The 14,803-nt window shown below is 45.0% G+C and overlaps 1 protein-coding gene across 1 annotated transcript in view; it reads left to right on the top strand.

Moving 5' to 3' along the window:
- The window catches only part of Ak7 (adenylate kinase 7), a 59,569-nt gene that overhangs the window by 22,937 nt on the left and 21,829 nt on the right, over positions 1-14,803 (top strand). The window contains exons 9-13 of the mRNA XM_075947611.1: positions 525-602; positions 1,259-1,408; positions 3,253-3,381; positions 4,704-4,833; positions 13,988-14,116. Coding sequence (XP_075803726.1) covers positions 525-602; positions 1,259-1,408; positions 3,253-3,381; positions 4,704-4,833; positions 13,988-14,116 — 616 coding nt within the window. The remainder of the gene's footprint in view (positions 1-524; positions 603-1,258; positions 1,409-3,252; positions 3,382-4,703; positions 4,834-13,987; positions 14,117-14,803) is intronic.

Genomic DNA, 14,803 nt, shown 5'->3' with positions numbered 1-14,803 from the left:
GCCCTATTCTGTGCTGCAATAGGCCCAAAGCAGATTCTTTATTAACCAATGGTATTCACAGCATACAGAGGGGAAACCCACATCAGGGCTATGTCCCTTGGGGCATGTGAACAGCATCCTTAGGTTTCATTTGCTTATATGACCCTTAGCCTGAGTCACTCCATTTTGATCTGGTGTGTTGGGACTCAGTGCAGGAGCTCAGTCTAAAACACTGGGCTCCCATTATGGGTGGAGTTTAATAATAGACAGTAGCATAGACTCCCTTGGCTAAACTGCAAACACCCACATGACCGTGATCAATGCACGTGTCTGTCTCCTTTCTGGAACTTGGTGAACCCTGCAGACAAAGACCAAAGCCTCATCTTTGTCCCTGGTGTTTTCAGAACCCAGAAGTGAGTAGATGTTCTATACTATTTTGAAAATACCTCTTAGTGTGCGTGCTTGGTAATATTTATAGTTACTTGAGAAGTTTTATGTAAAACTTTGTAAGCAAACCAAATAATACCTCTGTTTCTCCTGTACAGTGCATCAGCAAAAATACTGGCCCTGGAAAAATCCAGAAAGTACCCAAAGAGAATGCTTTTCTAACAAAGGACTTGCCAGTCAGTATTAAAAAATGCTTTTTTTCAAAACCTGTTTCCCTAAATAATATTGAAGGGGCAGAATGGGATGGGTGGGGGTTGTGAGCTAGAGAGAATATTTTCCTCTATACTTATTTTTGGGTGGTTAACCATGAGGCCGCATTATTCAAAAAGGTGGATGACAGCTGGTGTGGCACAGAATGCTTGTAATCCCCACATTCAAGAAGTAGAGGCAGGCTGGATGGTGGTGGTGCACCCCTTTAGTCCCAGCACCAGGGAGGCAGAGGCAGGAGGATCTCTGTGTGTTTGAGGTCAGCCTGGTCTACAGAGCAAGTTCCAGGTTAGCTAGAGCTGTTACACAGAGAAACTTTGTCTTGAAAAACCAAAAATAAAAATAGAAAAAAAAGTCTCAGGGCTGAGGCTGGAGCTCATGGGTAAAAGAGTAGAGGTAAGACACACACACACACACACACACATCCACACACACACACACACACACATCCACACACACACACACCCGGGACAATGACGCAGGCATAAATAAACAACAGTTGTTCTGTAAACAGTGCTGACCGGTTTTCCCATTCAATGAATGGATGTGATTATTTATTTATTTATTGGATGTGATTTTTGTCTGATGATAACAAGACCAACATCTGCTTACCCCTAACCCTCAGCAACCGTATCTTGACCACTTACTGGTCAACCTGAGGATGGAGGCGTTGTTTGTGAAGGAGAATTTCAACATCCGCTGGGTCTCCCAAACAGGGTTTGTAGAGAACATCGGCAGCATCCTCAAAGAGTACAAGCAAAGCCGAGGATTACTGGTAACTAAGGCCACTTACTGTTTTAGGTTTCTGATGTAAGCAGTCAATGTAACTCACTGCCGGTATCTCTATACTGGCAGGAGTGTTTCCATTTTAAAACTTCTAAACAAGGCCTGGAGGGATGGCTCAGCCGTTAAAGGCTAGGCTCACAACCAAAAATATAAGAGTTCGGTTCCCAGCACCCACGGCTGTCCTTCCAGGTACCAAAAAAAATTAATTAATTAATTAATTTTTTAAAAAGCTTCTGAACAAATTGTTCATGTTCAACATGCTTCTCCAGTCTTATAGTCTGCACATGTATGGCATTAAAACTTATGAGCCAAACTTACAATAATTCAAAGTGAACATCAACAATAACAAACTGGTCAATATAAACGAATGAGTGGATTGTTATTCTGTTTTAGTCTTGGATAAAGTCAGCCTGCCCCAGGAGGCAGGATTCACTCTTGGTATACTGGCAAAAAGGTGCACAGCAACCTGCTCAGTGGATGACAGGCTCCAGGTGCTAGTGAGTACACCAAAGTGGTCCAGCATTGCCCCTCATCCTGCCTCCATCACTGTTCGGCATCTTGCTACTTACCAGTCATCCCTCACAATGTGGGACCAGTCACTTAACTCACTGCACTCAGACCCACTCTAGTGTTCATGCTTATCCCGTTACGGGTGTCCCTGCTGTCAAAGTGTGGCTGCAAAGTTATAGTCAAAATTAGGTGATCTTAGGCATATGGATACAGCCAATGGAAATTTCCATCCTTGTGGTTCTAAAATATGTCTTGCAAAATGCTAGTCCACAGTTTCACAACTCTTTGGACCATTTTGAAAGAAATGATTATTTGTCCTTGATGTTTTTCTTTCTGTTTGGTGTAAATATTTACTAACTGCTTATGAATGAATACCACAGCATCTTCAACGTTCAGGCAAGTCTGCCTCCCTCCCTCCCTCTCTTTCTCTCTTCCTTCCTCCTTATCCTTATTATTTTGTTTTTAAAACAAGATTTTGTGCTGTAGCCCAGGCATCCTTGAACTCCTCAAACAGGAAGAAGTAGTGGTTTTAACAAAGTGATCAGGAGGCAGAAACAAAATGTTCACAAGTTCAAGGTCAGGCTGGACTACATAGTGAAAACTTGTCTGAAATAAATAGATGATAGATAGATAAATAGATAGATAGATATCATTTTTTAAAAAATAAAAATAAGCCAGGCAGTGGTGGCACACGCCTTCAATCCCAGCACTCGGGAGGGAGAGGCATGCAGATCTCTGTGAGTTTGAGACCAGCCTGGTCTAAAAGAGCTAGTTCCGGGACAGGGTCCAAAGCCACAGAGAAACCCTGTCTTGAAAAACCAAAATAAATAAATATTAACTTTAAACTTTTGAAGATCAAATTCAGAAAGTGATAATGTAAGGCCCTATTTACTGGACCCTAAATTCTTGTGAACGGTCAAGGACAAATGAAACTGGTGGCAGGTAGCCTGGGCACCCTTATGCATTCCTGGGCATGCGTTTTTCTCTTTATATTTCTTTTTTATTTGTTTGTTTTTAGACAGGATCTCACATAACAGAGTCTGGATTCTCACTCACTATGTAGGTGAGCCTGGCCTAGACTTCTCCACTTCCCACGTGCCGGGACGACTGGCATGGACCATCACATCCAGCATCTTGAACATGACTCGTTGAATGTTCTGTTCCTCCCTGGCCCAGCTCAGAGCATAGATACGATTCCATCCTCATGGAGCGAATGGCTGTAGTCAGTCTACAGGGTCCAGAGACATTGGAAAGATCACAGTCCTGAAACAACACCCTTCCAGCTCCACAACCCTAAGACATATATTCCCTGTTCTTTTGTAGCCAATCAAGATCTGCATTCTTGGTCCTCCTGCCGTGGGAAAATCCAGTATCGCTGAAGAATTGGTCAAGTACTACAAACTACATCACATCAAAATAAAGGATGTGATTACGGAAGCCATAGCCAAACTGGTAACACGATCATCCACTTTTATAAGAATCTTTCCAGTTCACAGAATGTGTTCCTGAGTAATAAGCAAGTGACTAATTCAGATGTCAAAGGAATTTATTATTTTAATTGGATTTTGTTGCTGGTCCCGGTTATGACAATGGAGAACCCACAGGGCTCTCTGTCTTCCGATTGATGGAGGCGGTTGTAGGACTGTCCTTGGAGTTCTGCCTCCAGTCTCTCCCAAAGTACATCTTCTCTTTGCTGGATAAAATATTTTTAGTTCAGTTTTGTTTTGTTTTTAATCTCATTGTATTTTTCTCAGTCTAGTATCAGATTATTTGCTATCTTATTAAAAATAATTTTATTAGGAATGGTAGAAAACAAGCTATACTTCCATAAGTAGTTATGAAAGGTCATTTTTGGGGGTGCTAGAGATCGCACCCAGGGCTTTGTACATGCACCCACTCAACTAAAGGTCTTGATTTTTATAAAATGTGTTTCCTTCAAGTAAGACACAATTGAGGTGCTGGAGAAATAGCTCAGCACTTCAGAACACTTGCTCCTAACCACTTGTAACTCCAGCTCCAGGGAAACCAATGCCGTCTTCTGGCCTCCATGGGTACTGTACTCAGGTGCACAAACCCACACACAGACGCACTCATATACATGTAATTGGAAGTGGTCATGTAAGTCTTTAATACCAGCACTTTGGAGGCAGAGGCAAGAAGATCTCTGAGTTCTAGGAAATTGTGGTCTCTAGAGTGAGATCCAGGACATCCTGATCTACAGAGTGAGTTCCAGGACAGCCGGGACTACACAGAGAAACCCTGTCTTGAAAAAATATATATAAATAACCACGCCCCCCCCAAATGGTGGTGCGTGTCTTAATACCAAATGATGGGGAAGCAAAGGCAGGTAGGTCTCTGTGAGTTTAAAGCCAGCTAGGGAATTCCAGGTCAGCTAGGACTGGATAGTGAGGCCCTGACTTAAATAAAATTTTTGAGAGAGAAAGAGAGAGAGAGAGAGAAGAGAGAGAGAGAGAGAGAGAGAGAGAGAGAGAGAGAGAGAGAGAGAGGCATAATCTAGTACCTTAGAGAATTGCTGGCTCCCAGGCAGTTGTGGAGTTAACACTGACTATACTACTATCTTCCTAAAAGTAGAGCTAAGGAAAGCCTTAAGGCCCTTATCCGTCTTGGTAGATACACACATCCTGCAGACTTTTGCATGATGTCTATTACTAGGTACACTCGCCACTGAGACTTTTTCCAGGCTCACTGGTCAGACTGTTAGTGACACCCTCACTGTTGGGTACAGTCAGCTTGGTTATCCCTGTGGCATACAGGAGGCGATTGTCGCACCCAAGGATGCCGGGGAAGGAGAAGAGGAAGGTGAAGAGGAGGAAGAAGAGGAGAATGTGGAGGATGCCCAGGAGCTCCTGGATGGCATCAAGGAAAGCATGGAGCAGAATGCAGGTGACGCACAGAGCCGCCGGGGCAAGAGCTGTGCCAGGCTGGCACGGCAGCTGCTGTGGGTTCTGTCTGGTTAGAAAATGCTGCCTGTGAGCTGGGAAGATGGTTCAGTGGTCAGGAGCTTTGGCTGCTTTTCCAGAGGACCCCGGTTTGGTTCACGGCACCCACACATAAGTATCAGTTCCAGGGCACCTGATAGCTCCTTCTGGACTCCACACGTACTACCCTCACAGGCCCAAATGCACACTCAGATGCACACATATAAATAAAAGAAAGCAAACTCTTCCCTTTAAGCTGCCTGCTTGCAAAAATAAAGTGCTATCGAAAATACAGTAATAATAAGAAGTTTAATTCATAGTCTCATCTCTCAGAAAAAAACTTACTGTTAATATTTTGGCGACTATATGATAATTTCCTAATTTTTAAAAAAAATCAGGAGTTGGCAGCATAGCTCTGGGAAAGAGTACTTTCTTAGTATTCATAAAGCCTTTGGTGTGAGCTGCAGCATCACCAAAACATGATCCTTCTTTAACACGGGGATTCCAGCATTGTACACAAACCCACTAAGTGCAGTCAGTGGTTGGGGCTCCCACCCTGTCAGGCTCTCAAGTGGCTTTCTTGTTGTCCGCCATCTTCTGCTCTTGCTCGTGGCTCTTTCTGGTGCTCCAGGGTTGGGTGGTGCTAAGTGAAGTCTGGGTGAGAGGGACATGGCAGCCCCAGACGGCAGAATGTACTGGAAGCATACTGCTCTTCTCCCTTCCAGGAGCCAAGACCCATCCCCTGTGTATCCCAGGGCACAGGAGCCGACTGCCCTCCTTGGTCCTCTAGGGCAGTGGTTCTCAACCGCCCTGTGGTGCACCCCTTTAATACAGTTCCTCATGTTGTGGTCACTCTCAACCATAAAACTATTTTCATTGCTACTTCATAACTGTGATTTTGCTACTGAAATGAATCGTAATGTACATATCTGATATGCGGGATATCTGATATGTGACCCCTGTGAAAGGGTCTTTCAACCCCCAAAGGGGTCACGACCCACAAGTTGAGAACCATCGCTGTAGAGATTTTCTCTGGAATACCACGCCTTTGGCACCAAGATGGGCATGGTTGTCCTATCCTCAACCTACAGAATGAGTCAAAATGATTTTGTACTGCTTTGCTTTGATGTTTTGCTATAGGGTCTCTCTGCATAGCCCAGGCTATCCTCAAATATGTGATTCTTCTGCCATGGCCTCCCTCTGTTGGCACCCAATACACACCCCCACTTCTATGAAGTTAGAATTATCTATCTTGTCTTCTCTCACTCTAGGAAGATCTTTGTTAATTTCTCAAACATAATGATGGGTTTTTAATGTCAACATGGCACAGCCTAGCGTCACCTAGGATGAGAGTCCTGATGAAGGATTCCCTCCATCAGGTTGGACTGTGGGTGAAGGTACCCTAGCACTTCAGGGTGCTCCCCTCTGGACCCTGGATTACACGCAGACCACACCCAAACACCTATTTCCAAGCAGGAACCAAATGCAAAGGGATACTTTATGAAGCAAGGCAAAGAGACAAGGTGATCGAGTCTGAGCCGGGCAGAAACAGCAGCAAATAGATTTGCAAGTGTTAAATTTAAGAGCAAAAGTGGGGAGATTCCTGTAAGAATGAGGTAGGATGAGTTGGTAAATTCTGATTAGGGATGCTGATTAGATTAGTCAAAATAATGTATTTTGGTTGTTGGACCTTGATATTTTGTTAGTTGGGCCATGGTGATCAGTCTCAGGAATGTGTCAGTGGCTAAATAAGGGAACAGACTTTGGTGGCTAGCTTTAGGAATGTAATCTAACAGTTTAGCAAGGGGGAGAAAGGTAAACGGCAAAACCTGCGGACACCATGTTTGCTATGCTCGGGCCTGCTAGAGCCCTTCAGTGGGTATGTCTGGGGAAGACTGTCTTGATTTCTAAATGATATGGGGAGATTCAGTGGTCATCAGTCACTTAGGCAAGGGATTCAGGACTGTATAAGCATAGAGAGCTAGGTACTAGCATGCCTGCATTCACTTCTCTCTGCTCCTGACGGTGGATGTTCTTCCCACTTTGGCTTCCCTGCAATGATGGACCGTAAACCTGGAACCATAAACCATATCCCCCTAAGTTGCTTTGGCTTGTATAGTTTATCACAGCAACAGAAACGAAATCAGGATGTCAAGTTTGTCCAACAGTCCCTCTTGTCTGTGTTTACTTGAACTGAGAACATGAACCTTGAGTATGTTTGAACAAAACAAAACCTTTGAACCCTCTGCAGAGACAGGTGTCCAGAATACCTGGGAGCTCACATGACCCGTCTCAGCCCCAAGATCTCCAGCAACACAAGTTTCACAGCCCTACAGGGGGGTACCTCAAGGCCCTGGACATAGCTCCCACTTCATCTGCCCTCAGCCGGAGTGCCTTAGTTATGGATTCTTTTCTGTTTATTTTGGTTTTTGAGTCAGGGTTTCCCTGTGTAGCCCTGTCTGTCCTGAAACTTACTATGTAGACCAGGCTGACCTCGAACTCAGAGATCCACCTGTCTCTACCTCCCAAATGCTGGGATTAAAGGTGTGCACCGCCACTGCAGGCTCCAAAGCTACACAGAGGAACCCCCTCTTGAAAGAAAACCAAAAGGACAAATGTTCACACTTGTGTCCGTTGCGTATCTTCCCTGTACACAGGATACTGGAGAATCATATCTGGCATCTACTTTTAAAGCCCATTTTAGTAATTATGAATGTGGATTAATAGTAACATTTTAATTACTACTAATATTGAAAAAGAGACTGAAAATTAAAAAGAAGAAACCTAGGGCAGTAATTTAAAAGCTGTGCCCAGTAGTTGGGCTTCACTCCTACCTTCTTTCCTTTCTTTTTTGAGACAGGGTTTATTTGTGTAGCCCTGGAACTCTCTTTGTAGACCAGGCTGGCCTTGAACTCACAGAGATCCATCTGCCTCTGCCTTTGGAGTGCTAGGATTAAAGACGTGCGCTACCACTGCCCAACTTCATTTGTTCATTTTCAAGTAGACAGGTCCAGCTATTATGAAAAGCAGTCTGGGAATTCCTAACATAGTGAAGAATACATGGGCAGGTATGGTGGCTCACACCTGCAGTGTAGCACTGGGAAGGCTGCAGAAGGAGAGTTGTGAGTTCCAGGTCAGCCTGGGATGAATAAAAAGACCCTGCCTAAAAAAACAAAAGGGGGTGGGATGGGGTGGCTGGTGAGATGGCTCAGTTGGTAGAACTGCCTGCTGTATAAACATGAGGTCTGAATTCTGATGCCTGGCACACATCCCTAACCCAGCACTGGGGAGCTGGTGACAGGTGGGTCCTTCGAGCTGACTGGCCAGCCAGCTCCCCAAATCAGAGACCTCCAGGTTCCGTGAGAGACCCTGTCTTAAAAATATAAGGTGGAAAGTGGGGTGTGATAGTGTATATCTTTAATCCCAGCACTCAGGAGGCAGAGATAGGCAGATCTCTGTGAATTCAAGGTCAGCCTGGTCTACAGAGTGAGTTTCAGGACAGCCAGAGCTGTTACACAAGCAAGAGAAACCTTGTCTTGAAAAACCCAAAATAAAAATGACTAAATAATAAATAAATAAAGTCAAATACAGAGAGAAAAATATTAAAGAGAGGAGAGGATAGAGGTAGGTGGGAAAGTTGGATCAAAAGACACAAAACGAGGGGAACTAGAGTGGTGGTTAAGAGCATTAACTGTTCCCGCAGAGGACCTGGGTTCAATTCCCAACACTGGCATGGTGACTCACAACCATCCATAGCTCTGGATATCTGACACCTTCTTCCGACCTCCACAGGCACCGAACACATATGTGGTACACACACAAGAAAGAAACACCCATATACATGAAATAAAAATAAATGTTCTTTAAGTTAAAAAAAAAAACCTTAAATGTGAGTTACAGATGATTGTGCATTGCTATGTGGCTGCCGGAAATCAAAAACCAGGATTCTCTGAAGAGCAGCCAGCACGCTTAACTAATGAGCGTCTCTCCAGCCCCAAAATAAATGTTATTTTTGGTTTTGTTTTAAAATACAAAATGACAGATATGTAGGGAGGCAATACAATATGCAAATTAAAGTTAATGTTCTATTTAAATTTTGTGTGTGTGTGTGTGTGTGTGTGTGTGTGTGTGTGTGTGTGTGTGGTTTTTCAAGACAAGTCTTCTCTGTAGCTTTGGAGCCCGTCTTGGAACTAGCTCTACTAGATCAGGCTGACCTCGAACTCACAGAGATCCACCTACTTCTGCCTCCTGAGTGCCACCACCTCCCGGCCTTGAATTGTTTGTTAAGCAGATTTTGACTACTCTCCTCACAAGTAACTGAGATGAGAGACGGTTCGTCTGCTCCTCTATGGTAACTATCCTGTTTCCTGCCTGCTTCCCACGTACTGTGCTGTGCCCCGCTTGTCTACACGGTGACATTTATCCATGAACAAATAAACATAAAGGGACAGCCCCGGGTCTCAGATAGAGCTCAACATTGGCCAAAGGTCGTGGTTTATCTCTAGGGAGGTCACAATTGTCTAGAGAAAGCGTCTTAGTGTACCTTTCTGTATCACTTTTCTATTGCTCGGACGAAACACCATGACCAAGGCAACTTGTAATTTACTTGGATTTATGGTTCCAGAAGAATAAGAGTCCATCATGGCAGGGGGCATGGCAGCAAGCAGGAAGTGGAGGGCTTCCATCTTCCATTCCAAGTCTGAAGCAGAACACGAGCGGGAAGTGGGGTGAGACTATAAACACTCAAGGTCCGTGCTCCAGTCATGTACACCCTCCCAACAAAGCTGCACCCCCGAAAGCTGCCACACACCCCAAACAGCACCACCAGCTGGGGAGCAAGGTCTTAAACATCCACACCTGTGGGTGACATTCGCTGCTCAAACCACTGCACCGGCCGTGGTTCTCTTACTCACAATGACCCAAACCTGCTATAGGAACCACATTCTCCCTCACTGGACACACCTCTGCCGACTCAGCAGAGGGCAATGGCAACCTGCAGTGTTTAAAACAAACCAGGCAAGTAGGTGAGATTCTCAGCCAGGTTTCTGTAACCCCAGCACTGGTGGAGGGGGTAGAGGGTAAAGACAGGAGGGTAGCTGGAGCTTGCTGACCATCTGCCTTACTCCAGGTCCAGTGAGAGACCCTGTCTCAAGGGAATTAAGGTGGAGAGGGACAGAGCAGGACACCAATGTCCGCCGCTGGACTCTATGTATGCACAGGTGTGCCCACCAGTGCACATATGCTCTCACACGCACATACATACATGCACACACACATGCATGCACTTTCATACATACCAGAGAGAAATAAGTAAGTAAATGTACCCTCCCCAGGTGGTAGGGGCACACGACTTTAATTCCAGTACTTCGGAGGCAGAGGCAAGTGGATCTCTGTGAGTTCAAGGCCAGCCTGGTCTACAGAGAGAGTTCCAGGACAACCAGGGCTACACAAAGAAACCCTGTCTCGAAAAAACCAATAAATAAATAAATAAATAAATGAACAAACCCTTTAGAAGATGAAAACTGCTTAAATAAACTCTGTGTTCAAATATTAGTAAGTCCTTTCACTTTTTTTTTTTTCGAGACAGGGTTTCTCTGTGGTTTTGGAGCCTGTTCTGGAACTATCTCTTGTAGACCAGGCTGGTCTCGAACTCACAGAGATCCGCCTGCCTCTGCCTGCCGAGTGCTGGGATTAAAGGCGTGCGCCACCACCGCCCGGCTCCTTTCACTTTTGAAGTTTGGGCTTATTTCTTTACTTATTTCTTTGTACCACTAGAAACCACACAGGGCAGTTGTGTTGACCATTAGTTGGAATTTGGCTATGCTAACCAATACCTTTGACTTCTTTTGTTTATCTCAGCACAGCACTCTGAAGCACAAGATTTTCTGAATCTTTACTACGTAGTGACCTGTGTAACACAGAGAAGTAGAAGAAAGGAGAGTGTTTGGCTTTCTTTTGGTTTGCTTTACTTTTACTTATTTTGCTTGTTTGTTCATGATGACACAGGGTCTCATGTACCAGACAAGATTGGCCTCAAACTGGCTACATAGCAAAGAATGTCCTTAAACTCCTGATCCTCCTGTCCCTCTCTCCTGAGTGTTGGGATAGCCATCGTGTTCTGTATCGTGGTGCTGGGGATCAAACGTGGAGTCTAGTGTATGCTGGGCAAACACGTTATCAAATGGACTATAGCCTCATTCTTAATTAGAATTGTTGACACATGGGTTTTTGAGATGTGTGTGTGTGTGTGTGTGTGTGGTGCAGGTTGGCCTGGAACTCACTATGCAACCCAGATTGGACTCAAACTCATGATTCTCCTGCCTCAGCTTCTTCCCACCCCCAGAGGCCTCTGACACAACACTCAATTTGAGAGATAGTTTTGTTTTGTTTTGTTTTTCGAGACAGGGTTTCTCTGGGGCTTTGGAGCCTGTCCTGGAACTCCCTTTGTAGACCAGGCTGGCCTCGAACTCACAGAGATCTGCCTGCCTCTGCCTCCTGAGTGCTGGGATTAAAGGCGTGAGCCGCCACCACCTGGCCATGTCCTTCCTTTTTTATTTCTTTTTTTCATTCAGTTATCATTCTACTAGCGACAATAAAATGATCTCAGCGGTTGTGCATGCCTTTAATTCCAGCACGGGGGGGGGGGGGGGGGAGGGAGGCAGAGGCAACAGGATCTCTGTGAGTTCGAGGCCAGCCTGGTCTACAGAGAGAGTTCCAGGACAGGATCCAAAGCTACAACAGAGAAACCCTGTCTCAAAAAAAAAAAAAAAACAAAAAACAAAAAAAGGAAAGACAAGACTGCTCCTAGGTGTGGTGGAGAAGGCTTATTGTAGGCAAAAAGGAGAGCACAGCCAGAGTCAGGGACATCTGGGAGAGCCCAGAGTGAACAGACTGTGAACCTGGCCATGTAAGAAGATGGAGGAGGGAGGGGAGAGCCATGAGACCAGGATGGTAAACGGCTCTGGAATCAGTATAAACCAAAATGGCTGAATTATACAGGGAAGGACAACTGAGGGAAGAGCAGCTCAGCCCTGGGCTAGAGAGTTTAAGGTAGGGGTACGCCAGCCAAACCCTGTAACAGGTAGGGCCTGAGGGATGTCAGTCGTCAGGTCTGCTTTGATATATATATTATTGTTATTGTTGTTGCTGTTTGTTTTTTGAGACAGAGTTTCTCAGTAGCTATGGAGCCAGTCCAGGCTGACCTCGAACTCACAGAGATCCGCCTGCCTCTACCTCCCGAGTACTGGCATTATAAAGGTGTGCACCATCACTGCCCGGCCTGCTTTGATATATTAAATAAGGCACATCAGTTAGTTTGTCCTGGGTCTGAGATATAACAGTAGCAAGTGGCTCCAAACTATTTATTTTACAATATAGACTCCTTGATAAGTCAGTTGAAGGTGCCATATGTGCCCTGGGAAAGTCTCTGGGGGCTTGCCAGACTGGCGCTGCCGTAAGTCCTCGTCAAGCCGTGGACAGACAGACAGGCTGTGCTTGTGAGCACTGCTGATGGTAGCTGACTGGAGAAGAGCTGCAGCACACTGTCGCTTAACCGCCAAGCCTTCTGCAGAGCAAAGACTCCCCGTCACTCTTTGATACCTAGCAGTTCCAGGAACTCTGGGCTGGGACTAAAGACAGAACTGACCAAAGGGCATAGGTCAGAAATGGGGCCTAGAGAAGAGGATGTGGGGGTTGGGGTGACACGTTCTGACTTCAGCTCTATTTTGCTTTAAATACTAACTGTATTATTACTCAGGGTTCTGGGGCTAAATCCAGGCTCTTCCGCACTTTAGGCCAGGCAGGCCCTATAAAGCTCCAGCCCCAGCCCTTTCCAAAGCCTTTGAAAGTCAGCTTGAGTTTGCTGTTCAGATCTAGCAAATATTTATTGCGCACCTACTTTTGCTGAAGAGGGGTAGGGTGAGGGCGTTGTAAAGCCCAGGGCCTTGCTGTGCTAACACATATCCTACCACTGTTACAGCCTAAGCACATTCTTTCATTTTCTTTTCTTTTCCCTTCCTTCCTTCCTTCCTTCCTTCCTTCCTTCCTTCCTTCCTTCCTTCCTTCCTTCCTTTGGTGCGGGAGGAGGGACTTCAAGACACGGTTTCTTTCTGTAGCTTTGGCTGTCCTGGAACCCTGTAGAACAGGCTGGCCTTGAATTCACAGAGGTCCACCTGCCTTCCGAGTGCTGGGATTAAAGGCATGTGCCACCACTGCTTGGCTAGTAAAATCCTTGAATACTGCCTCACTCAACTCGCACAAAGGAAGCATTTATTACTATGTATTAAGGTATAAATTTGAAAACAGAACTGAGGGGCTGTGGAATGGCTCAGGCGGTAAAGGCACCTGCCGCTAAGCCTGGCAGCCTGAGTTCTACCTCCTCTAGGACCCACAGGGTAGTAGGAGAGATCTGACAGCCACAATTGTCCTCTGACCTCAGCATGCACCACATGGCATGTGTGTATCACACACCCCCACTAAGTATATAAAATGTAATAATGATGATGATGATGATAATAATAATAATAATAATGAGGGGGGCTGGAGAGATGGCTAGGCATTTTAGAGTCATCTTTGAAGAGGTTTCCAGCACATTGGGCAGCTTACAACCACCTGTTTAACTCCAGCTCCGGGAGACCCAACACCTTCTCCTGCCCTCAAAGGACGCCTGTATACATTTGACACACACACTCATACACACACACAGGCACACACATGCTCAGGCACATGCACATGTGCACACATACACACAGGCACATATAATAAATAAAAGTAAATCCAGAGAAAATTCTGCAGGCAGGCAGGACTTGATGCTACTGGACTTGATGCTAGTCCACTCTCTCAGCTTCCACAGGTTGTTGCACAGGCTTCCCAAGTGCGTGTGGCACCGCCTACACTTGCTCTTTCTTGTAGACCAGTTCACTGCTACTTAAAATATGCACTAAAGCATAGTATGCTCAGAAATCAAACAACAGCGTTTGTTTTTAACCTTAAGGGCAAAATGAAAGAGTCTTCAATAACATTTTTGCCTACACAACAGTTCCCAGATGAGTTTAGAGCATTTGCCCTTGTGCAGATCGTGTGTTATGGTAACATATACATATGTATTTTTTTTAAATCAGGTCGGCTAGAAGATCAATATATAATTCGATTTATGAAAGAAAAGCTCAAATCTATGCCTTGTAAGAACCAAGGTTACATTTTGGATGGATTCCCAAAGACCTATGATCAAGCAAAAGACCTGTTCAACCGTAAGTGTGGTGCTCTCTCTGTTCCGCGTGTTCATACTCTCAGAAGTTGGAACCACAGTATTTCGTTTGTTTTCTTGAATCTGTGGGGTTTTGTTTGTTTTTTGGTTTTTGTTTTGTTTTTCAAGAGACGGTTTCTCTGTGTAACAGCTCTGGTTGTCCTGGAACTTGCTTTGTAGACTAGGCTGGCCTCGAACTCACAGATCTGCCTGCCTCCGCAAACCAAGTGCTGGGATTAAAAGCATGCACCACTACCACCTGGGTAAATCTGGGATCTGTGTTTTTAATTTACTTTGTTTTTATATTTATTTATTTTGCATTTTTTGTTTGTTTTTTGTAGCAAGTGTAGGGTTTCTCTGTAGCTTTGGAGCCTATCTTGGAACTAGCTCTAGTAGACCAGGCTGGCCTCAAACTCATAAAGATCCTCTTGCCTCTGCCTTATTTTGCATTCTTACTGTTTGGATAAATGCCTTACTTTTTTTGTTGGTTTATTTTGTTTTTGTTTTTGAGGACAGGGTTTCTCCCTGTAGCCCTGGCTGTTCTTGAACTCACAAAGATCCATCTACCTCTTCCTGCTGAATGCTGGGAATAAAGGTGTGTGCCAACATCTCCTGGCTGTTTTTCTTTTTTTCAACAAGGTCTCATGTAACCCAGACTGGCCTTAAACTCACTGCATAGCAGAGGGTGAGC

The sequence above is a fragment of the Microtus pennsylvanicus genome, chromosome 14, assembly GCF_037038515.1.
Source record: "Microtus pennsylvanicus isolate mMicPen1 chromosome 14, mMicPen1.hap1, whole genome shotgun sequence".
NCBI classification, from domain to species: domain Eukaryota; kingdom Metazoa; phylum Chordata; class Mammalia; order Rodentia; family Cricetidae; genus Microtus; species Microtus pennsylvanicus.
Note: the sequence above shows the minus strand (reverse complement) of the source record. Positions and strands in the feature narration are given on the sequence as shown.